The 24026-nt window shown below is 43.7% G+C and overlaps 3 protein-coding genes across 3 annotated transcripts; 2 read left to right on the forward strand and 1 right to left on the reverse strand.

Annotated features, from left to right (window-relative positions):
- Positions 1 to 609: 609 nt before the first annotated feature.
- On the forward strand, positions 610 to 10966 carry LOC110844619 (phenolphthiocerol synthesis polyketide synthase type I Pks15/1). The gene is made up of 10 exons (XM_035859855.1): positions 610 to 916; positions 1000 to 1078; positions 1199 to 1361; positions 1543 to 1946; positions 2031 to 2262; positions 2351 to 2620; positions 2698 to 4323; positions 4411 to 4905; positions 4986 to 10491; positions 10581 to 10966. The coding sequence occupies exons 1-10, from the start codon at positions 610 to 612 to the stop codon at positions 10955 to 10957; spliced, it is 9459 nt and encodes a 3152-aa protein (XP_035715748.1). The 3' UTR covers positions 10958 to 10966.
- Positions 10967 to 11089: 123 nt separating this feature from the next.
- LOC110844629 (ATP-binding cassette sub-family B member 6, mitochondrial) lies at positions 11090 to 13564 on the reverse strand. Its single transcript, XM_022090878.2, has 7 exons — positions 13295 to 13564; positions 13045 to 13223; positions 12336 to 12955; positions 12043 to 12259; positions 11787 to 11965; positions 11600 to 11714; positions 11090 to 11519 (listed from the first exon to the last, which is right to left on the reverse strand). Exons 1-7 carry the CDS (start codon positions 13479 to 13481, stop codon positions 11172 to 11174), a joined length of 1845 nt encoding a protein of 614 aa, XP_021946570.1. The 5' UTR covers positions 13482 to 13564; the 3' UTR covers positions 11090 to 11171.
- A 4226-nt stretch (positions 13565 to 17790) lies between these two features.
- On the forward strand, positions 17791 to 23896 carry LOC110841611. Its single transcript, XM_022087296.2, has 3 exons — positions 17791 to 18941; positions 19023 to 23148; positions 23266 to 23896. Exons 1-3 carry the CDS (start codon positions 17916 to 17918, stop codon positions 23835 to 23837), a joined length of 5724 nt encoding a protein of 1907 aa, XP_021942988.2. The 5' UTR covers positions 17791 to 17915; the 3' UTR covers positions 23838 to 23896.
- The last annotated feature ends 130 nt before the right edge of the window (positions 23897 to 24026 follow it).

Below are 24026 nucleotides of genomic sequence, written 5' to 3' on the forward strand. Positions count from 1 at the left end.
AAAAGATGCTGTGAATCCCATTTCATTTTCCTCAGCAATAACCGTTTACGAATCTATGTGAGAGTCAGGGTGAGCATTACTGCTGAGTCGTTGCAAGGGGAGTCTTCACTCTGGAGCTAAATTTTGCCAAGCCAAATTTCCAAAAAGTTCAGCGGAACATTGACCTTGTGCTATAGAAAATGTCAAGTGAGTGGTGACTATTTATTCATAATTTTTGACTAATTTGATAACAGGGCATGTTTTGCTTGCACGTATGCATAATGCCACAAAATCAATGTCACATTTGAATTTCAGGTTGCCTAAAACAACACTGGGTGAGCTACGCTGGGGACGAGGGTGAGGTTTGGAAATGTGTCCTTCTGGCCCGTGCTTTGAAACGGTCGCTCACGACGAGGCCATTGGTCGTCATCGTGTCGGACAATGTGTCGCATGACCTGGGGTGAGTGACGTTGATAACTTATTTGTCAATAAAGATATATACCCACAACCATTAGTTAAATGCGAATGAGACGAAATGTCTCAACAATCTCAACTTGCCCCGTCTCAATTTCCAGCATAAAATTGAAATTCCCATAAATCGTTTGTACTTGATATGCAAAGTGTTTGACGATGCCTTTTAATTTTGATCCTAGTCGCCGCCTGCAGGGTGAAGTGGGTTCGGTGTTTTGGGCTGAACCGGTGCCGGGGGTGCTTTTCCGATCTGTGGCGAAGCGGGTGGCAGGCGGGTTGAAGGGGCTGCACAAGGCCGTCTTCCTGGACTGCGCCTGCCTTCCCCTCAAAAACTGTGACGACCTGTTTCGAACCCATGGAGTTCAGTGGGTGCGAGAGGACAAGGCCGTCGTGCTCACCAAGTCGCGAAGCTTGGCAGCCGAGGATCACGACCTGATTACGGAACTTGTGGTCCAACGTGAGAACGGTAAATGCCTTGATTACAGCTCAAATATGCAATTTCCACTCTCCACATACATAAACCATACATTAATAAATTTTGATTTACAGGTGGAAAATTTGTGGCTGAGAATCCGGGTAAACTCAAGATGGAGGAACTGAGTTACTGCGTGGAGTTGGATTTCAAGAGGTGAAAAAATTTCGCTTTATGATTTGCATTCAATAATTCAAATTAGATCTCACAAGCACTGTTAGCAACATTTGCATTTATATCGTATGTTTATAATAATGCACAATATTGTGTCGACAGCGCCCATCCAACGCCAGTCCCTGGGAAGGACATGAAAATGGTTTGTTTCGTGAATGGTCACCCTCACGACCAAGATGTCGAGCCATTTCGTCAGCGAGGTGTTCTTGAAGAAGAGGTTATCAAGTTGTGCGTCTCGCTTTGCCCCGAGATACATTCTGCAAAGGTAAGCATCATTATACTCATATGTAGCTACGTACATCTAATAGTATGCACAACATATGCACAATTTTGCACAAGTATGTAAATGTGCAACGAAGATATTGGCATGGAGGCAAGATGAGAATTTAGAACGAAATGAGACTACTGCTGACCTCTCACCTTAGTTGTGCCTGATATGTTTTCAGGTGGTGGTGAACGGTCCAGCCTTGGATGGGCAGTTGGTGGACTGGGAGCTGCACAATTCGATCGCGATCGTGGGAATGGCGTGTCGCTACCCTTGCGCCAATACGATTGCGGAGTTTTGGTCGCTGCTGGCGAATGGGTTGGAAGGGATTCGGAAGGTGCCCGAGGGTCGGTGGACCAAGGACAAGGCGTTCATCCGGATGGACAACATGGGGGCGACGGAGGCAGGCTTTCTCTCCTGTCCCATCCACACCTTCGACGCCAAGTTCTTCAACACCAACGCGGCGGACATGCACTATCTCGACCCCCAGCAGCGCCTCTCCCTTCGCATCGTTTGGGAGGCCTTGGAGCACGCCGGCCTCGACCCCAACACGCTCCGAAACACGCTCACCGGAGTTTTCGGAGGGTGAGAATGCCACTTATTCCACTTCATATATTCTACATGAAAAGACGTTAGCATAAATTTCCGTAATAAATAAAATGGTCGCAGTTGGTGGCGGAACGACTACAAGGAAATGTTGCAAATGTTGGGCATCGTGGACACGGACTTTCTCCGCGGCTACATGGGCAACGCCCTGGGACCGCTGACGGCCCGGATTTCCCACTTTTTCGAACTCATGGGTCCGTCGTTCTCCACCGAGTCGGGCTGCTCGACCTCCGTGGCTGGCGTGGACATGGCCTGCGACAGTTTGAGGAGCGACGCGTGCAACCTGGCCATCGCCGTGAGTACTTCATTTCTGACCTCAAATATAATTTAAAAGCAAAGTGACACGAGAAATGTAATGTGCAATTTAATTGATGGCGAAACAGGTGGGAGCCAACTTGCTGCTGCATCCCTTCTCGCCGTCCGTGATGGAGGGGGTTCTGGCTCCGGACGGTCGTTGCAAAACGTACGATGCGAGTGCGGACGGGTTTGGTCGAGCCGAGGGCATCGGCGTTCTCATCCTCAAGCGGTTCTCGGATGCCGTGGCGGACGGGGACACGATTTGGGGATGCATTCGAGGGTCGGCCATCGTGCAAGAGGGGCCGAGCAAGAGCATGGGCACTCCCACCGTCGACGTGGAGGCCAAAGCCATGGAGGTTAATAATTCAACACCATTTTAAAAAGAATTGTCATGGAAAATATTTCAAGTGTAAGTCGTATTTGTGAAATGCAGTTGGCTCTGGAACGGGCCGGGGTGGACCCGAACGACGTGGAGTTCGTGGAGACGCACGGGACCGGCACACCCGTGGGTGACCCCATTGAAATAGCCGCCGTCGCCAAGGCCTATTCGCGGGGGTCGAAAGGCAGGACCAATGTGCTCACGATCGGCTCCGTCAAGACCAACATCGGTCACACCGAGTCGGTTTGCGGGATAGCGGGGATTCAAAAGTCGGTGCTGGCCATGAAGCACGAGCTCATCCCGAAGCATTTGCACCTCAAGAACCTGAACCCCGACATCAACCTGGACGCCATTCCCGCCCAGCTCCCCCTGGAGGCCGTCCCCTGGAAACGAAGACCCAAGGGCGGCAAACCCAGAATTGCTGGAGTCAATTCTTTCGGCATTACTGGAGCCCAGGCCCACGTGCTGGTTCAGGAGCCGCCAGAGAATCTCCCTCCGCATTCCTTCCCCTTCACGGACTCGAGAAAGCTGAGGATGCTGACCTTCTCGGCCAAATCCGAAGAAGCGTTCCGCTTCCAGGTGAAAGCATACGCTGATCTGCTCAAGAATCTGCCCGACACAAACGAACCCAAGGAGCTGTTCTTGAGGGACATTGAGTACTCGATGCACACGGGTCGTCCCCACATGCACCTCCGACAAGTGGCCTTTGGGTCCACGAAGGAGGAGCTGCTCAGTTCGATGGAGGGGATCAGAAAGGGCGCACCAATTCCCAATCAGGTTCCACAGCTCTGCTTCCTCTTCACGGGCCAAGGGTCTCAATATCCGGGAATGGCCAGGTCGCTCTACGAACAGAGCATCGTCTTCCGTTCCAACTTTGACTGGTGCGAGTCCGTGTTGAGCAAGGAGCATGGATTGCTTTCACTCAAAACTGCACTCTGGGAGGAACAGAAGTTGAGCGAGTTAAATGACGGTCAGAAGTCTTTGCTGAAATCTTCCCTTTACAGCCAAACCTCAATTTTCGTGGTGGAGTTCTGTCTGCTTCGTCTGTGGGAATCCTGGGGTGTCAAACCGGACGCTGTTCTGGGTCACAGTTTGGGCGAGTTCGCTGCTGCGGTGGCTGCGGGAATGTTGTCGGCTGAAGACGCCCTCAAGTTGGTGGTCACGAGGTCCAAACTGATCCACGCTCTGCCCGCCGCCAGCATGCTCGTCGTCGGCACCAGTTTGGAGAAAGTGGAGCAAAGTTTGGAGCGGGCTTTCTCCAATCAGAAAAAGTGGTTGGACGTGGCAGCGGTCAATTCTGAGAGTCAGACCGTGCTTGCGGGCCCCACGGATTTGGTCCACGAGTTCAAGCTCTACTGCGACAACAACGACATCAAAACCCACGTGCTGGACGCCTCTCACGCCTTTCACTCTCATCTCATGGACCCAATGCTTGCGGAATATGAGGCGCTCGCTCGTACGATCGGCTACAAGGAAGCGTCGACGGGCATCAAGTTCATTTCTGCCGTGGATGGACGCACGGTGAGCAAAGTCGACGCCAAGTACTGGGTGCGACACACAAGAGAAAGGGTGCGCTTTTTGGAGGCGAGCCATGCTGCAGTCAACGAGGGCCAGAGTCTGTTCCTCGAAGTTGGACCGCATCCCGTCCTCTCCACACTCCTCATGACCAACGTTGACGAGGTGCGTAGTTAGTGACATTGCGTATTTTTGTAGTAATAGAATTTCACGTATTGCATCATATCACCATTAATTAATTTGTTAATGAAGGTTGCGGATGTGGTCACGAGTGCCTCTCTTCGTCGAAAGTGTGACGATTGGGAGACGATGCTGGCTGCACTGGGGAAATTGTACGCGCTGGGCCGTCCCATCACGTGGGCCAATTTCCATCGCTATTCGGGTGGGCGAAGGGTGGAGTTGCCCGGCTACCACTTTGAGGAGACGCCGTATTGGATGAACATCAAGGACGAAGGGTCCAACCCCTTCCATCCACTCCTCGGTTCCTTCGTCCCCAACCCGTCCGACGTCACCATCTTCAAAAGCTCAGTCAACGTCCATCGACTCCCATTTCTCAAAGACCACGCCCTGGGCGACAAGATTATTTTCCCGTGCGTCGGCTATGTCGACATGTGCATGACGGCCGGATATGCCGCCACGATGTGCAACGAGGGCAGTTACAGCAAACCTACTTCACCTCTCTGCGTTCGGAATTTTTCAATCCTGACCCCAGTTTGTTTGAGTGAAATGACGCCCACTGAATTTCAGGTATGAACACTGCTGAAATAAATTTTTTTTGCATATTGTGTAATGTATAATGTATCACTAATATTACTTCTCGTCCATAGGTTGTGGTGTCGAAAACCGCAGAAGGTGACATATGCACAACTATTTTTACGAAAGTCTTCCTGGAGGAAGACAACTACAAATGGGTCCGCAATGCGACTGCGACATTTACAAGTAATCCACCCCCACTGCAGGAATCGGTTGTTGGAAACTTCTCCCAAATTAAGCTTCGCTGCTCGGAACTGGTCCGGACAAACTTTAGTTACCAAGAATTAGTGGAATTCGGTTTCAACTTTGGTCCGTCATGTCAAACAGTTTCTTGTGCCTTGAGGAATCCAGATGATCATGGCGAATGGATCTTTCCGTTTGCTTCGCACGAGTCATCAGAGGATCACGAGCGGTTCATAATTCATCCCTGGGTTACGGACCCGATGCTCCAGACCCAAATTATTGCGTCGGGTCTGCTTCATGACAAGCAGGTTCGGAAACGTCTTGTCGTTCCCGTTCAGATAGACAACTACACGTGGTGGGGTCATTCTGCCCCCTCGGGTTACGTCTACATTAAAAATACGGACGTTGGAAACGAAGCTCATCTTTTTGACGATGACGGTAAACTCATGGTTTCGATGGTGGGGACTGAGTTTATGGACACAACCATCTCAAACATCCTCTCGCTTATCGACTCTCAAAAGAACCCTTATCCGTCGATGGCCGAGTACACGTGGCGAGAGAAACTGGGTCCAGAAGAAAGACGTGTTCCGGATTCTCAGCGCGGTTCTATCTCTCTTCAAGCCATTCAGTCCTCTGAACCGCTCAACAAGCTCACCGCGGATGAGCAGGATCACTTGGAGCGAGAACACACACTTGGAGGGTTGTACATTCTGAAGGCAATGAAGGAACTGGGCTTAGATCTTCATGAGCAGTTCAGTTATCCTGAAATCGTCCAGAAACTCGGCGTCCGTCCCGAGTTAGACAAGTTCCTTCGGTATCTGCTCCTGGAGCTAGTGAAAGACGGATGGCTGCAAAACAATGAAATCGACACCTTCCAAGTTCCCAAGCCATTCCCGGAGTTGAAGCAAATTCGATCTCAAGTCGCCGTCTTTTTGAAACAATTGTGCAGCACGAAGGTTGTGGATATCGACATGAATTCAGTTTCCACCGTTTGGGAGCTTCTCTCTCAAATTCTGACTGGAAAACAGTCTGCTCTTGAGCTTCTTTTTCCCGAGGGGACCAACGTTCGTGGCCCGGCCGAACTTTACTACACGGAATCACTCTTTGCGTCGAAGCGACACAACATGACCTCCATTGACTCGAGTATTTTGTCCCAATTAAGCGAAATGGGGGCCAAATCGGTGGTACGTGTGCTTGAGGTCGGTGCAGGAATTGGGAGCTCGACCACGCACCTAATTCGTAACATGATCAACGCTGGAGTCAGTCACTTCGAATACACGTACACGGATTTGTCCCCCTCGTTCTTACAAAAGGGTCAAACGCTGTTTGAGGAGAGCGGAATTTCAGCCAAGTTCGCCATTTTCGACGTGGAGAAGGATCCCCTCGAGCAGGGTTTTATTCCAGCCCATTACGACGTCATCGTGGCATCTTGGGTGCTTCATGCTACCAAGAATATCCAAGAATCAGTCACCAACATAAAAAAGCTGTTGAAACCCGGTGGCTATGTTTTGATCACAGAACTGACAGAACCCACGAGACCAATAAATTTGCTGTACGGGGGCCTCGCAGGGTTCTGGAAATTTGACGATAGCATTCGACCGTGGAATTGCGAGCTCTCCATCACAAACTGGGAGAAAATCCTTGACATGACGGGTTTTCAGGATGTGGCCAGCTTTCCGATTTGTGAAGAAACGAATGCCTATATTATTGCTAAACTGGGAACAAATTCTATAAAAAATAAGTCGCTGGTTGAGGACGAGAAAAGCAAGCTCAAAACTTGGATACTGTTTGGATCCACTGATTGCAAAGTGTCCGCAAAAGTCATGGATCGTCTGGCGCAGATCAATCACGTCGCAGTTTTAATTACGACGGACCAACTTTACGGAGATGCAAAACCCTTGGAGGAAAAAGTGCGTGACGTGTTTGCGGTTCACATGAATGATCCCAATCTGAACGTGGTTGGAGTAATTTATTTGTGCGGTTTGGATAGCAAACTGACAATTAAATCTATTTGCGAGCCTTTCCTCTACATTTGCAAGAATTTGGTAAAGACAACGTCCGTGAAAGTAACGGTTTTTACAAGAGGCAACTTGTGCACTGGATCACTGGACTTTCACCAAGCGGAACCCACCGCGTCTCCGCTCGTGGGCATGCTGAACGTTCTATCAAATGAGAATCCAGACTTGATCTGTAAAGTCGTCGATTTGGAAGGGGATCAGAACGTGTCCCTCCAGCACGTCGTGGCTGAAGCGTTCACCGAACTCTTTACAACCGACATAGACGTAATGGTGGCGTATCGAAAAGGCCATCGTTGCACCTCGCGACTTCGTCCTTACAAAGCGAAATCTGCGCCACTCCCGATTCCTCGGACCCCACGATTCCGACTCGTCCTTCCCGCGTCGCATCTTATTCAAGATCTGCACTTTACACCTTGCGAACCGGAACCAGTGGGTGAGAAGGAAGTTGAGATAAAAGTGATTGCATATGCTCTCAACTTTTTGGACGTCCTCATGGTCACAAAACCTGACCCGGTTTTCGAAAACTACAACTACCTCGGTGTGGACATTGCTGGCGTGGTCACTGCAGTTGGGCCCAAAGCCTCGAGAAAGGTTGGCGACCGAGTCGTCATGATCCGAAGAAAAGGACTCGCAATGCCGAGCCATCTCGTGTCTCCAGACTACAGAACACTGATTATCCCGGACGACATCACATTCGCGGAGGCTGCCACTTTTCCGATGGGAATGCTGACCGTTGCGTCGTGTCTTGTGGATACAGCCAAAGCGACGAAAGGTGACATCGTCCTTATTCACACTGCTTCGGGTGGGGTCGGTCTACTCGGAATCCAAATTGCTCAGCGACTTGGCTGCACGATAGTTGTCACGGCTGGAAATGAGCGGAAGCGCAACTACCTCAGAAGCTTGGGACTGACCCACGTGTTCAACTCGAGAACGACCGACTACCAGACCGAAATCCGGAGATCGTTGGGTGGCAGAGGTGTCACAGTTGTACTGAATTCTCTCACTGGGCCAGGTTTTAAAGAAGCCACTCTCGCCGTCTGCGAAAAAGGAGCTCGGTTCATCGAGATGAGCAAAATGAACATTTGGAGCAAGGAACAAGTAAAGAAGCTGAGGCCGGACGTGTTCTACGAAGTCGTCGATGTTTCCACTCACACGGAAGAGAAAATCACCGAATTGTCGGACTACTTGCAGGAACAGCTCATGCAATCCCTACAAGACCGACCGACGCCGCTGCCATTTGTACGCTTCGATGCTGCTGAAATTCGCGATGCTTTGGAGCACATGGAGAAAGTGAAACATATTGGAAAAATTGTGCTCACCATGCCCGAAATCGGAACAAAACTTACATCTGGGGAACCTTCTTCCCCACTTTTCAATGGAATATCCACCTATCTTATCACCGGAGGGCTGGGCGGAATTGGTCTCGAGGTAGCAAACTGGATGGGCAATAATGGAGCAAAGACGATCCTACTTCTTGGTCGAAGTCTTCCAAAATCAGATGCCTTAGACAAGTTAGAAAAGCTTCGGAAACTAGGAATTCGTTTGGAGGTGCGCCAATGCGATGTCGGAGATATGGGTCAACTTGTGGCACTTAAGGTCAAAGAGTTTGACTCTGGTGCCCTGCCCCCTTTGAGAGGAATTATGCATGCTGCTGGCGTATTGGATGACGCAACTTATGAAAACCAGACATGGGACAAGTTCGAGAACGTCTTTCATTGTAAAATTCAAGGGGCTTGGAATCTGCATAAATTAAGCACTCAGATGTCATTTCCTCTGGAGCACTTTGTCCTTTTCTCATCCGTCACCGCCACGGTTGGAGCACATGGTCAGAGCAACTACGTGGCAGCAAACCAGTACTTGGACGCCTTGGTGCACTACCGTTCCTCCCTCGGCCTGCCCGGAACGTCAGTGAATTGGGGGCAGTGGGGACAGGTGGGTATATGCGCAAATATTGTTGTCCCCTTTAATAAGCCAATCACCATACATCAAGGAATTACTGCCTTGGAATATGCGGTAAAGAGTCACAAGACACAGATTATTGCTCACGAAACAGATTTGGCTGCAATTAAAAAAGTTCTGGTGTCCACGCGGGGACTTTTAGCAGACTTTGAAGACGACGCTAACCAAAGTCATCGCGAAATTGATGGAGATGAGTTTTGGCGAGAATATGACTGCGCATCCAACCGAGACGCAAAGTGCGATATTGTTCGCAGATTTCTGAAACGCCTCATCCGCATCACGCTCAAGATGGACAAGAACGAAGAGATTGAGGACCAAGTCAACTTTCAGGACATGGGATTTGATTCGCTTCTTATGGTCGAGATGAAGAACGGGCTTCAGGCCTCGGTGGGAAAACGGGTCAAAATCTCCATCAATGCGGTCAAGGATTGCAAAACTGTGGCCCAATTGACTGACCGATTAGTGGAACTCATATCCGGGAAGGAAGAACTCGCCCCACCCACCGCGGAGGAGCTGAAGGATTTAGTTGCTCGAGATGCCAAACTCCCAGAAAATATTCGCGTCGACCCTGAAATGAAATCCAAACTTCGTCCTCTGTCCCAAGCATCCACCGTCCTCGTGATTGGCTCCACGGGAACCTTAGGCCCCTACATCGTCCGGGAGATATTCAAACGGAACCAGATCAAAAAAGTTTACTGTCTCATGCAGCACACACCCTTGGTCTCGCCATCTGAAAGGTTCAAACGAGTTTATGAGAAGAAGGGACTCCTTTCTGAAATTAATTTGGAACAGATAGAATGCATCCCGGGCGATGTTAAAGAACTTCGTTTTGGACTTTGTGACGCAGTCTACTCTCAACTTCTCTCTGAAGTTGACGTTGTATTTAATCTGGCCGTGAAGGTTGCTTTCGAGGAAATTTATCGGGACTCCGAAGATCCTCAAAGCAGTCGAATCATTAATGTAAACGGGATGAAGAACGTTCTGTCGTTTGCAGTGGAGAAGAAACTCAAGTACGTTTATCACGCTTCCACTTTCGCTGCTGCGGCTGCTGTGGACACTGATGGATCATTTTCAGAGAACTGGCCCGACGAGATTGAAGTCTTTCTTCTCCCACAATCAGCCTACTCCATTTCCAAGCTAATTTGTGACCGTTTGGCGGAACAGGCCGTGGCTGCTGGAGTTCCCTGCAAAGTATTCAGACTTCCACAGATTGGAGGTGATGCTGTCCGTGGGGGTAACGTTCAGCTGAACAGTTTCTTGATGACGAGATGCTTGGCATATCTCTACACGGGCTACATGCACGGATCGTCCGTTCCTCTCAGCCTGATGGCAGTGGACCAATGTGCCAAACTCTCCATGGATTTGTTCTTTAACGAGAAAGCTGGCTATGAAATGTTCAATGTGCTAAATCCCCATTTAGGTAGGGGAACCATTTTGAGAGACTTCTCTCAATTTGTGCACATCGTTGGTTATCATTTGCTTGTACAAACTAAAACTATTTTCTCATAGGTGACGAACGAGAGTTTGAAGCTCTTGCTCGAGAATTCGGCATCACTGTTACGGTGTTGGACTCGAGCGAGTTTGTGGATATGTGGAAGCAGATGGATTCCAGTGACGAGATGGTGCAGCTGGTAAAATTTGCAATGTCCAAAGATACGGAATTGCTTCACCTTCGGGACCAAGAACTGCCTTACTACACTTCATGGCGTGCCGGAAATAAGGACGTTTTTCTGAGTAAAAAGATGAAGGAACTCATGCCTGAAGAGTACCCGTCTTGCATTACTCCTTCGTGGGACGTGCTGCGGAGAGATCTCCGCTTTGCTAAAGATACTGGAATTTTCGATCGATACAAAATCAAGCACTCCAACCCCTACATGCTTTCCTAGTAACAATAATCAGAGTCTTTTAAGTATGTAAATACGAATTTCACTTATAAATATTCAATTAAAAAGCAGTGTTTATCATCACTGTAAGTATATTTTTTTCTACATAAAACCCACCAAAGGTTAGTTGACAGATAGTTAGAAGTGTCACATTTTATTAAATCAGTATATTTTTTATACAATATATATTTGTACAAAATCCTCTGTGAGGACGTTCTCACTTCATTTCTGTCCTCTCTCTGTGCTGTTGTTGCCACATTCCATAATATTCTCCTTCCAAATTAGTCATAAGTTGCGAATGAGTGCCTGACTCAACGATGGCTCCATTTTTTAACACTAATATTTCGTCGACATGGAGCAAACTTTGAAGTCGATGCGTAACAATCAGAGATGTTCTGTTTCTGCACAGCTTTGCAAACGACGTCATGATATCCGCTTCTATTTTAACGTCCAAATTTGAACTGGCCTCATCAAGAATAATTATTGGACAATTTTTCAGATACATTCTTGCAATTGATATCCTCTGCTTTTCCCCACCACTCAATTTCAGCCCTCGCTCACCCACCTAGAGATATAAGTCGATAATACATAATGTTTTATTTGTCTTAGGATTAGTTTGTGCAAATTAATAAAATATGTGCTCACCATTGTGTCATATTTTTGAGGAAGTTTCATAATTTTATCATGAATCTGGGCAAACTGGGCGGCCAAAACAATCTCCGTGTCGGATGAATCCAACTTGGCATATCTTATGTTATTTCTGCACACAGAGTAACAGATTATCCCATATCTACAATATGCATACGTGCATAAGCATCTTTGACTTGCTCACCTGATCGTATCGTGGAAAAGAACGGTATCCTGCGGTACGACCCCAATCAATTTCCGTAGAGAGGAAGCATTGCATGCTTTTAGGCTTTGCCCATCAATTAAAATATCTCCAGAGTATGATGCGATGATCTTAGTCAGTAATCGTACAATTGTTGTCTTCCCTGCTCCAGATTCTCCAACCTGAATAAATCCATTATTATACAGCACTTGCAGGAACTCATTGTCATGAACATTTACAGTAAGTATAGATAATTTACTAGAGCAATTGTCTTCTTTGCTGGAATTGAGAATGATAAGCCTTGAAGTACCGGCTTATTTTCATTGTGACTGAAACAAACTTCCCTGAAATCTATTTGACCACTAGAAATTTCATTGTTATTTGTGGTCTCTGTGGTTGAACTTGTCCACTCATCTGGCTTTTGTCTCAAGATATTCATCATATGGTCCACATTGGTCAGGTCAATGCGCAATGTTCTTAAAGGGAAGCGTGATGAAATTAATGGGAGTACTGTTGAATGCCACAAATTTTACGTATCTACATATTATCTACCTGTAATGTGATCCCAGATAGTTTAATGGTAGGATGAGCTGGGCCATGTAGGAAGTAAATAGCACATAATCTCCCACTGCCAGAGTAGAGTCATTTACAATTAACGACAGGGAAATTATTGAGCCAATCAAGAGACCCAGGTTAACAATGACTATTTGCAAAAGTTGGAGTAAATTCAGCGAGGCCAGGACAAAGAATTGGTGTTTGTTAAATCTGTCAATCTTTTGGGCGTACTTTTCCGTTTCGTATCCTTCGTTACAAAATAGTTTCACCGTTTCAAAATTAAGCAGTGATTCCATGGCTTGCTGCTTCTGTTCGTCTTCAGCTCTATTCAAGCATTTCTGATATCGCGATCTCCACTCTGTAAATTTTAGAGTAGTCCACACATAGCAAATTGTCTGACAGAGCACGGTGAGTCCGATGGCTCCATTAAATCGGATGGACAAATATATTATCGCAATACTAAGGTTGGCAATGGTTGGAACAATCGAGTAAAGGACACGTTCCATGATGGACGTCACTGCTTCCGAACCACGCTCCAGTGCACCCAAGATGTCTCCAGTTTTGTTAGATACCTGCCACTCCATGCTCAGCTTGTGAAGATGTGAGAAAAATTTAACCTGCGATTTGATTAATCAAGAACTCGTGAAAGTTATTAGTATATAAAATGTCATTAACTAAATACTTAAATATGCGAAGTTTTACACACTTGCACTGTTTTGCGAGCATTTTGTTCTAATTGTATCCACAGGAAATCTTGCAGTACGTTGAGCAAACTAAGCGTGCCAACGCCTTGAAGCACCTTCAGCACCATAAAAATGCACAGTGTGTTGAATATTGATGTTTTTACGTCCTTTTCTTCTGATCTTGTTCTCAACAATAAATCGACTACAAGAAATATCTAACTTTGAAGTATTTCATTGTTATTCGTACCTAAAACTAAAAATATTTCAAGTTACCAATTATTTGAGTATAAATCGGGACGTACAAATTGACAATGAGCCCTAAACCGACACACAAAACTGATGCTACAACTAGTGCCTTAAGTTTTAGCGAATGTTTCGGCCAAAAAAGACGCTTGAAAAAAATAAAGTACTCATTGTCAGTTTTCACAAGTGCACGAATGTAACAATTATTCAAAAACATTTTGATGCTGTTGGAATGTTTTTTATTGCATTTGTCAAAATGTTTTGTGAACTTGCTTAAATTACCAAAAGTTGGCTAAAAAATACAAAACATGAATGATTATAAATATAGATTTACAAGCCATATGTATGTACATAACTCAAAGCGCAAGCACGTTTCACAGTATTTTCGTGATTTTCGATTTATTGACAATGAACATGGAATTAATGGAATTATAAACTAATCAGCAAACATGTTTCCGAGGATATGTTTGCATATAGCTGGTACGCCACACTTAATCAAACTTTACAACTTCCCATTAATAAACAGGCTGTTTACATTATTAAAGCCTCTCAACCTAACCTCTCCGTATGGCTTTGCGTAGCCCGAATGAGGATTTATTAACGTTTAGTTTATAAATGGTCACATTTACTCATTTAAAAAATCCTATTGCAGATCATACCCATCTTCAAACACGCTCTTTAATAATTTGCAATATTTATTCTACATGTTTCAGCCAAACTTTGGTGATCATCGTCAATACATGAGTTGCATTGCTGACAATGAGTTAAGAAAAGACAGACGAACAGACAGACAGTAAAACTGGCAGATGCGACGGTGCGGGATAAAAATATTTATTCTCCACAATTAAAATTAATCACCTGTCGTATCAATAAAAACATTTCTAGTTTAAAGTAATTTGCATGAAATGATCATAACAATATTTTTCATAATTTCAACAACAAATTGTTTCCATGAATTTTCCTGGTATTATTTTAATTACGCTTGCTTGGTAGCTTAACTACGTTTGAAATAGGAACTGTTCATACGACATGTGTAGGAAACATATATTGCATGCAGTTCTATTTTTTTAAATTATGTATTAGCTTATGAATTTATAGGCTATATATAATCTTATAGTATGATTAAGCAATTCATGGAACTTCATGTACTCCCGATTAGATAAGTGACTCACTTAAATGAATAAAGAATTTAACTCTACTCTACCCATAAGGTTTGGTGTAATGTGCGGATGTGGGTTAGGTAATTAGGTCACTACATACATATGTATACACTATTTAAGATTTTGCACATGCATGGATGCAACTCATGGAAGACAGATAAACAAGCCCCAAAAAAGGGAAATCTTAGTGAGGCTGGGTGCAAATATAAGTATTAAATAAATTTGCAGCGAACGAACAGCATTTGCACCACCACTCTACTAACCATCTATTCGCACAATTGGTTTTATATAGTTGATCAGAATAATGAGAAGGGAAAAGAACAACAGGTCTGAATAAGGACTTAATTTTGTTTGATCCTAAAAACTATAAAATTTAATTGTCTACTTTGTATAATAGCCAAGTTTATGCTACTATGGGCTCATGTGGACTTTATATTCAAATTCTTTACTTCAATATATTTAATTGCACTATTTTTAAAAAAAAAATAATTATGTCTATCCTAATGACGACTGTTCCGGCAAATTTATTTAATACTTATATTTGCACCCAGCCTCACTAAGATTTCCCTTTTTTGGGGCTTGTTTATTTAATACTTGTAATTGAGTTACATATTTCAAAAATAAACTCTACGCATGCCCGAAATTAAATTTTGGATCTTTGATTTGCAAATAATTTTGACAAATAACTCGAGCAAAATTCAAAAATTGACTAACAAAATTTTTATCAAAATCAGTTGAGAAATGACCGAGAAATCGCATTTTTAAGGGGGGAGAAGGCATACTTAATTTTATTTTGTCAAATGTTAAATAGGTAATTGTCGCTAAGAATTTTCTAGACAAGTCCAAGGTCTGATAGGCTGACTTTAAATACTTTTCAATTTTGAGTTGAATTGAAAGTGAAACGGTTGAAGTTTCTTGTTTGCAATTTCTGTTGTGAATTTATTTATTTATGCATTTATACATATATTCGTTGCATTAGTTGTTGCCAATGGTGTTTATTTTTAAGCCTCATCCAATTTTTTTGCACCTCTCATATAGGGGTTCCAGTCCCGGGATTTTTCGGGATTTTATTCCCGGGAATTCCCGGGAAACGGGATCCCGAAATCCCGGGATTTTAAGAATTGAAATCCCGGGATTTCGGGATTTTTCAATTTGTCATTCAGGATTGAAAATTCCTTATATTTGACTTTTAGTGGCGGTTTTACATAATTTTCGGTTATATTATTGGTAAGAAAAAGTTTCGATGAGCATAACCTGTCAAAATTCAATCTCAACTCCAAGATTAAAGCTTTAAACAAAATGGGAAGCCACATTTCTTTACATGTCGCAGCATATGTATATCTAAATCTTATAGTTCGCAAGTAAAATTTGCAATACAAAATGAAACCTAAAATTTTTTAATTTCGATGTCAGATTTAAATTTGAAGGAAGAAATAAACCTTACCCTCGGTATAATTATCGAATCTGAAATCAGTTATGCTCAAAAAAGCTAACATGTTAGAAATATATAATTTCGAATTTTACTCGATCAATCTAAGGCTGAATGAACGAGGTAGTTCATATATTTGAACATGAAATTTTTGAATTGTCCAATTGTAGTTTTTTTTATAATAGTACCTAAATAATAAACGTAAATTTATGCATTTCAGGTCAGGTTAAAATGCTAGCAAATCGTTGATTAATTATTATGGAAGTTTTCTGGAGTGAAATTTTCAAAATTTTTCTTATCACCTCTCTAAAGAGGGGAGCATCACCACCTGCCCTTCACAGATCTCGATGCCCTTTGGATATGTGGTAGGGTCCCATGAGTGTACTAAAACCCTGAAGTGGTTTGACTCCATGGCCACATTTGCGCCTACCACACCCACTCAAAGGTGTAAAAAACACGAAAAAAGCCCTGTTTTCACGTACTTCAACTGTCACCAAAAATACAATTTTGCTCGGATTTTCATAAAATGTACATTTTTGTGATCCCAGATACTTGTATGATCATATCCAGTAGATATTTTTTCGAATAATTCATCAGCTCGAAAATTTCAAAAAAGTTGAGATTGCTACTGGATATGATCAAACAAGTATCTGGGATCACAAAAATGTAAATTTTATCAAAATCTGAACAAAATTGGATTTTTGGTGAATTTTTGAAGTTGGTAACTTTTGTGGTTTTTATCCTTTTGAGTGGGTGTGGTGGGCGCAAATGTGGCCATGGAGTCAAACCACTTCAGGGTTTTAGTACACTCATGGGACACTACCACATATCCAAAGCACATCAAGATCTGAGGGGGGCAGGTGGTGAAGCTCCCCTCCTGAGACAAAGGGCGGAAAATTAGACTATCACATTGCACCGAAATTTTACATTTACAAGCTGACACACCACCATATAATTGCTAATTTGCACTACCTTGATTTTGAGAAGGCCGTATGTAATAATAATACTTATTGATGCACGGTTCTCGAAAAACCATAAGTATGTATGTGCATAAGTAAATATTATAAATATGCCTGTATTCTGTACTTTTTAAAGTTATGTACCTTTTTGTATAGCTAAATTTAACTAATTTCAAGCTATGAGGTAATTTTTGAATTTCGGGAAAAAATCCCGGGATTTCCCGGGATTTAGTACGGCATAAACCGGGATTCCCCATTCCCGGGATTTAAAAAATTGTCCGGGATTGCAATCCCTACTCTCATAGGAAAAACTTTTTCATTTATGAACCGATTTTGATCGTACTACCCTTAAAATTTGCACAAAAATTTTCTCAAAAATTTGTGCAATTCATTTCTCGCTGCGATATGCCAGTAATTAACTATAAATATAAATATGTTTCCATGGGTACATTTTTGCTCATAACTTAAGTAAAAACGCTTCTAAATTCCGTAACAATATTCGGTTTAAAATTTCATCAAAATCGGTTGAGAAATGACTGAGATATCGTAGATGGTCACTTTTTTGGGGTGGGGTAAATGCATACTTAATAAACTTTTTTCGTTGTTAGGTATTTGCCTTACTAAGAAAAATGGTTCTCCTCGGATCCCAGATCCAGTCACAAAGAAACATTTGCATGCAGCTTTATTTATCTGAGTAGACCGAATTTTCCAAAAATTCATCGTAAACATGTTTGTCACCTCTTTCATGGAACAACTCAGATTATTTGAATTCAGAGAAATTCAACCTCATATATGTACACATGTTTGATATTGATTGTCGTATGTATCTATACGTAATACGCCCCATGAAAATGCTACATGAACTAATTCACTGTATTAAATCATGGTTTCACCAAGTTCCAGTAAATAAGTTCCGGCCAAAAAGCATAAATAAGTTCTACAAGTAATATTTGTCCACAGTAATATTTTGTAATTTATATACACGACATTTATCCATCACTGAACTAAGAGCACCGAGTGCTTTGAGTTTGTAAAAAAAAGCTTATCGAGTTGCATGATCAATAAGCATTAAAATTTCTGTACGATTTTTCCCCTTTTGAAGAATGCCACGATTTTTAATCTTGTCAAACCCACGCTCTGGGTCAACCTTGTTGAAAGACCTGCTCAATTGTCATCCTGAAATACACCTTGAGCCTGAACTGCTCAATGATGAGATACAGATCGACACGTTGCCATTGGAATTTCTTGAAAGCAAATTATCCATTCGCGCAGCAACTTTTGTTGGTTTTAAAGTATTTCCAGAGCAGATTTTCCAACGTGGCCTCGACTTGCCTTCCATCGTTCGTCAGATAGGAATCACCCGAATCATTGTCCTGTGGAGAGAAAATATCCTGGAGACTTTGGTATCAAGAAGAATAGCGGAAAAAACAGGAGTCTGGTATGCTCCAAACAATTCTGCAGTGGCGGATGGACCCACCATCCAGAAAATAATGATAGAGCCCCAAGACTTGATTGAATACACGACTGATGTAATTCAGGACTGGAACACGATTGTAGACCAGTGGCCACTGGGAATTTCTCCAATTTATGTCAAGTTTGAGGACCTAATTGCCAATCCGATGGAACAAGTCAAGCACATTCTGTCAAACATGGGCTGTCCCAGTGACAACTTCACGGCAAGATCCTCATCCAAACGGCAGAATCCAAGTAAATTGGCGGACAAGGTGGAAAATTATTACGACCTTCCACTCAATTTCAGAGAAAGAAGTCTTAACGTGAGAGAAATTTTCTCGTTGAAACAATTTCAAGAATCTGTGATGGGTGGTCTGCCCAAGGAAATCTTACCATTCGCCCCAAACAGAGAACCCACCGTCCCATCCGGCGGATGGAAGTATCGCGTTGCTGAACCTCTCATCACATACGCCGTGAAGCAGAACGTATACGATGCAATTGAATCGGGGAGCATTTCTTCGGCTGGACATTGGCCTCGATTGTTGGCGAGCAAATTGAAACAATTCTTTCAACTTCCTGTGGCCCAGCCTTGTTGCAATGGATTCACTGCCTTGATGCTTGCTCTGCAGTGTGCAAACTTGGAAGAGGGGGACGAGGTCATCATGCCCAGTTTAACGGTGTGACGACATTTACAAAATGCACACCTATTTTACATAAGCGTGTCTCATTGATTTTGTTTTCCTTGTATCTCATTTCAGATGGTAGCAGTTCCCAATTCCGCACATTTCGTCCGAGCTCGACCAATATTTGCAGATTGCGCTAAGAATAATTACAACCCTGGATGGGACGAAATTTTGGCCGTGTCTGGAGAGAAGACTAGAGCAGTTATTGTGACCCATACTTACGGCGTGCCATCCCCCGATATGGAAAAAATTGCTGAAGAATGTCGTCTTCGAGGGTGGTGGCTGATTGAAGACATTAGTGAAGCTTTTGGCGTGACCACCACGATTCAGAACGGGTCAACAAAACTTCTCGGGACATTTGGAAATTTTGCCTGCGCCAGTTTATACGTTAACAAAATAATTCATGCTGGCGATGGGGGTTTCATTGTAGCTAAAGATCCCACATTTGCGATACGACTGACGAGTCTGGTTAACCATGGATTTACGCCGTCCTATCATTTTGTCCATTTTGAGCCTGCTCTAAACGCAAAAATTAATGGGGTTGGAGCCTCAATCGCGTGTGGCTGCATAGATGAAATTGATCAAATAATCCAGCACCGACGCTTCGTAGCTCAAAAGTACCGAACCGCACTTGCCCCACTTCCTGTCAAGTTGATGCCTTTCTGTGGTCCACACGATACCCCTTGGGTTTTTGGCATAGTGTGTGAATCAAAGGAGGAGAGGACCAGCTTACGAGCTCATTTAGCAAATTACGGGATTGAAACTCGAGATTTCTTTTTTGCTCTGCATTTACAACCAGCCTACTTTAAAAAATATGACGAAATCCGAATTCAGCCACGTCTCCCCTTGAGCGAAACTTTGGGCTCGACAGGATTTTATCTTCCAACTCACAGCAATTTGACTGAATCTGACCTCCATCACATCACGTCTTGTGTCATTTCGTTCTTCCATAAGCAAGACCAAAACACTCTCCATGCTGAAATTCCATTGCTACAAAACAAGAAGAACAAGCAATCCGTGCAGATCCAGCCTGGGACTTTTCACGTGGAAATACGAACTTTCAACGATTCTGGTTCCTTAAATCAGACAGAGCGCAGAAGCCACGCGTATTTTGATGCTGTCAAACTTGGGGTCAGTGCTGAAACAACCATCATACAGGAACGGTTCGACTCAAAAGTAGAGCTTGTCAACGACATGAGAGACTGCATTGACAAGGCCAATCTGCTTGGGCTGGAAATGGCTGAAAACATGAAAACATATTTCAAACCATATCTGGAATATTTCGAATCCCAGGTCAATTTTGAACAAGACGCAGCGAAACCTTGGTTATTGGAGGATCCCAAATTGTCGTCTGATCCCGAATTAGCCCTTCAGCTCAATCTCATCCCGACGACATCCGATCCTGAGACGCTGCAATTATTGCTTCATCTTATCAAGAAAACGCGTCCTGAGACAATCTGGGAGATTGGGTGCTGGATGGGTCACACGACATTTCTCATGGCTGCGCTTTGTCATTCCCTCTCAATTCGAAACAAAATATTCGCATGTGATGCTTTTAAATGGCAAAAGTGGATGGAAAGGTTCTATGATGACCAACAACAAATCCTTCCTGGGCACTCGTTTCTAAAGGAATTCAAGAATTTCTTAGCCAAATTTTCCTCCTCCATCCAACCGGTCGTATGGCCCTATGATATTCAAACTCTTCCAATAGAACTCAAGAACCAGAGACCCGATCTCATCTATTTGGACATTACACAGGAAGAGGAGGACTTGGATGTAATTTGGGAACTTATAAAGTCTAATCTCATCCCAAACAAGACCATCATTCTGTTTAACGGACTTTCCTACAAATCCATTCCCTTCTTTACCAAACATGCGGACCACTTGGAAGGTATTGCGAAGCCTAGCACAATGGCTAAGGCATTCTTATTCAAATCCCAAACTACGGATACTCCGCGGGGGGTCATCACGCCTAAGAATTTGGTCAGAAAACTCAATTTCCAAAGTGACCCGGGTTGGAGTCACCATCATAAAAACTTATTTTGCTCCTCAATTGCCAAACTCCGAGACAGATTTCATGATCCATCCGCCCCAATCTTATTCTTCCCTGCGGTCGAAGAAAATTTATGCAATGAACCCGACCTATTTATGCACAACCCGTGGATTGGGATTGTCCACTCTGTGCCTTTGTATCCACAGCAATTTTATACCCCGGATTTGACCAGACTCTGCTCCCAGCGGTATTTCCCCATGATGAAAAACTGCAAAGGATTGTTCACTCTAACTCAACTCCAAGCTAAATTCCTTCAACAGAACCTGGCAAATGTGTACACATTTCCGATTCAGCCCTTGAAATATCCTGTCGATCAATTCCAAGATTTGAGACCATCCACAGTCCCAAACTCAATTCAGAACGGTCATGTGGTGGATGTGGTGATAGTTGGAAGTTTTTCCCGAGATTTCCCATTCTTTTTCGAAACTTCTCTTCCCGAAGGGTTCCAAAAAGTCATGGTCGCTGGAGATGAAGAAATTACAAAAGCCTGTGCATCTGCTCCGTCTCATATTAAAATTCTCCCGAGACTTGACGAAAACGAGTATGAGAACATGTTGCTGGAATCTGTGATATTTCTCTCTCTGATTTATGATGGAGCGGCCAACACTATTGTTCTGGAGTGTATCGCTCGAAATGTCCCTATTGTTTGCCCAAACATGGAGGCATGCGTAGAATATCTGGGGTCAGATTACCCGCTACTGTACGATCCTAAATACGCCGATTTTGGGAAACTGCTAACCCTTCAAAATATTGAAGCAGCCATTGACCATTTAAAAAAGATGGACAAACATCAACTAACTCCTGCCCAATTTGTGGACAAATTCTCACGTGGCGTGGTCCTCCAATCCCTCCCTCCTGTCGTAGAGTCTTCGACCGAGCTCGCCTTGAGTTCGAAAAATATCATCAACTTTCCAACATTTGACGTCACCATTTGTATTTGTTCCTATAAACGAACGCATCATTTGACAAACATTCTAAAAGCTCTTTGGGAAAATCAAGATTTCAAAGGACGACTGCAAATTATCGTTTGGAACAATAACGAAGGTCGAACTGGAATTGTGACAAGAATTTGCAATCCATACGTCCAACAATCCAACGAGTCCAAATCATTGGAGCTCATTAATTCCACCCAGAATCATTTCTGTTCCATCCGTTTCGCGATGCCTGCTTTGATGAAGAGTAATTCCCTTTTAATCTGTGATGACGATGTTATTCCTGGTCCAAATTTTGTCAATTTTTTCATCTCTGCGCATACGAAGCACCCTAGAGACGTCCTTTGTGTCCGTGGGCATATCTTCCTTCCTCACCAGTTGAACCTGGATGAACCTCGAAGTGCTTGGGAGGACTATGAGTCAGTGCGTTTCAGAGATGACCACGCTCCAGAACAGTTGATTCACTTTGTGCATGCAGACGCTTGTTTTATTCCGAAAGAGGCACTGAGGGAAGTCACTTCGGTTGAAATGCCAGACCAATCATTCGCCTTGGTGGATGATTACTGGATGAGTTTCATCCTCAATCACAAGTTCAACCGAAAACTTCGAAAACTTTGCACAGCTGGACTTCCGCAGAGTCCTATCCACCGAACTCAAGATTCAGACCAAATCGGGCTTGCACTCCATACACGACCAGAAGTTCGTGAAGCCAGACTTCAACTTTACATCCATCACATGATTCAAAATTGGCCACAATTCCCCCCAGAACCTGCAATAAATTTGCTTAGTCCAGAGGAAATTCAACTCATCAAACATTGCAAGACCAAATTTTGGGATCAGACGCACACGGGATTTAACGTATCCAGCAAGTTGTTGGAAGCAGACGTCTGTTATCTGGAAAAGTGGGGGGTCAAAAGCGTTCGAATTGGAGCCGTCGGAATTGGTCAGAATATTGGATATGACCAATGTGAATTTCTCACTGAGCCTGACAAACAAATTGTAGCGTTGGAGGAAACAGTGAAACTATTGGCAAGTCATGGAATTACATCCGTCCTAACTGTGGACAGGAGGCTTGCATCTGTCGAAACATGGACCTTGATAGCCTCCACCTTTGCACAAAATCCATCCGTTGTTGGATATGACCTGGTAAATGAACCGTTCACTGAATTGGAGAATGAACTGCACTGGTCAAATTTGCCCACACAACAAGATTCTGGTTAGTACTTAATTCATGTATAATTAACATGCAACATTAATTTGCTGTACATCTGACACGTTACTGAAATTATCTACTCACATAAATATTTCTACAACTATATATGTATGTGAACAGGAGTTGAAGAAATGGTTGCCACATACAAAACACTAATTCAAGGCATCCGAAAAGTGGATTCTGTGACCCCGATCGTTATTGAGCCATCCTTCTGGGGTCGTTGCTACGCGTTGGATAAGCTCCCAATACATGAGCTCAAGGCTTTGGACTCCAACCTTCTCGTATCTTTCCATTTCTATGAACCAATGATTCTCACGCAGAGGTGCAGGAACAAAGGGCAGTTTAAGTTCCCAGGAAAAGTCCCAATTTATGAGAATAGCTCCGGGTCAGAGGAATTGTTAGTGGACGAGAAGTTCATACGCAATCGGTTTGAGGAGGTCAGGCAGTGGGGAGAAGACAATGCTGTGAAAGTGGTTTTGGGCGAGTTTGGGATTTGCAGGAACATAAAAGGCGCTGAGGACTATATGGGGGCAGGACTAAAAATGTGCAGAGATGCTGGAATTTCGGCCTACATTTTTAGTTTCCGTGATCACGAATGGGATGCTATGAACTTTGAGTTGGGCCCGGATCCCTGTAACTCAGAACCGATTGATAACAATATTATGTCAGAAATTGTCAAATATATTGAATAGCTTATTAAAAAATATTGATTTGATGAGAACTATTAAATTCAATTGAATCTTGACAGTGACAATATTTCCTTAATTTAAACCTAATGTGGGTACTCCGACATACACTGAAATAAATATGACGAGGTTTCGTAACACTTTCTTATGATATTCTCATCCAAGAGTGATGCATAAATAGGTGAATGGACTCGA

The sequence above is a fragment of the Folsomia candida genome, unplaced genomic scaffold (genome assembly GCF_002217175.1).
Source record: "Folsomia candida strain VU population unplaced genomic scaffold, ASM221717v1 Fcan01_Sc001, whole genome shotgun sequence".
NCBI lineage: Eukaryota > Metazoa > Arthropoda > Collembola > Entomobryomorpha > Isotomidae > Folsomia > Folsomia candida.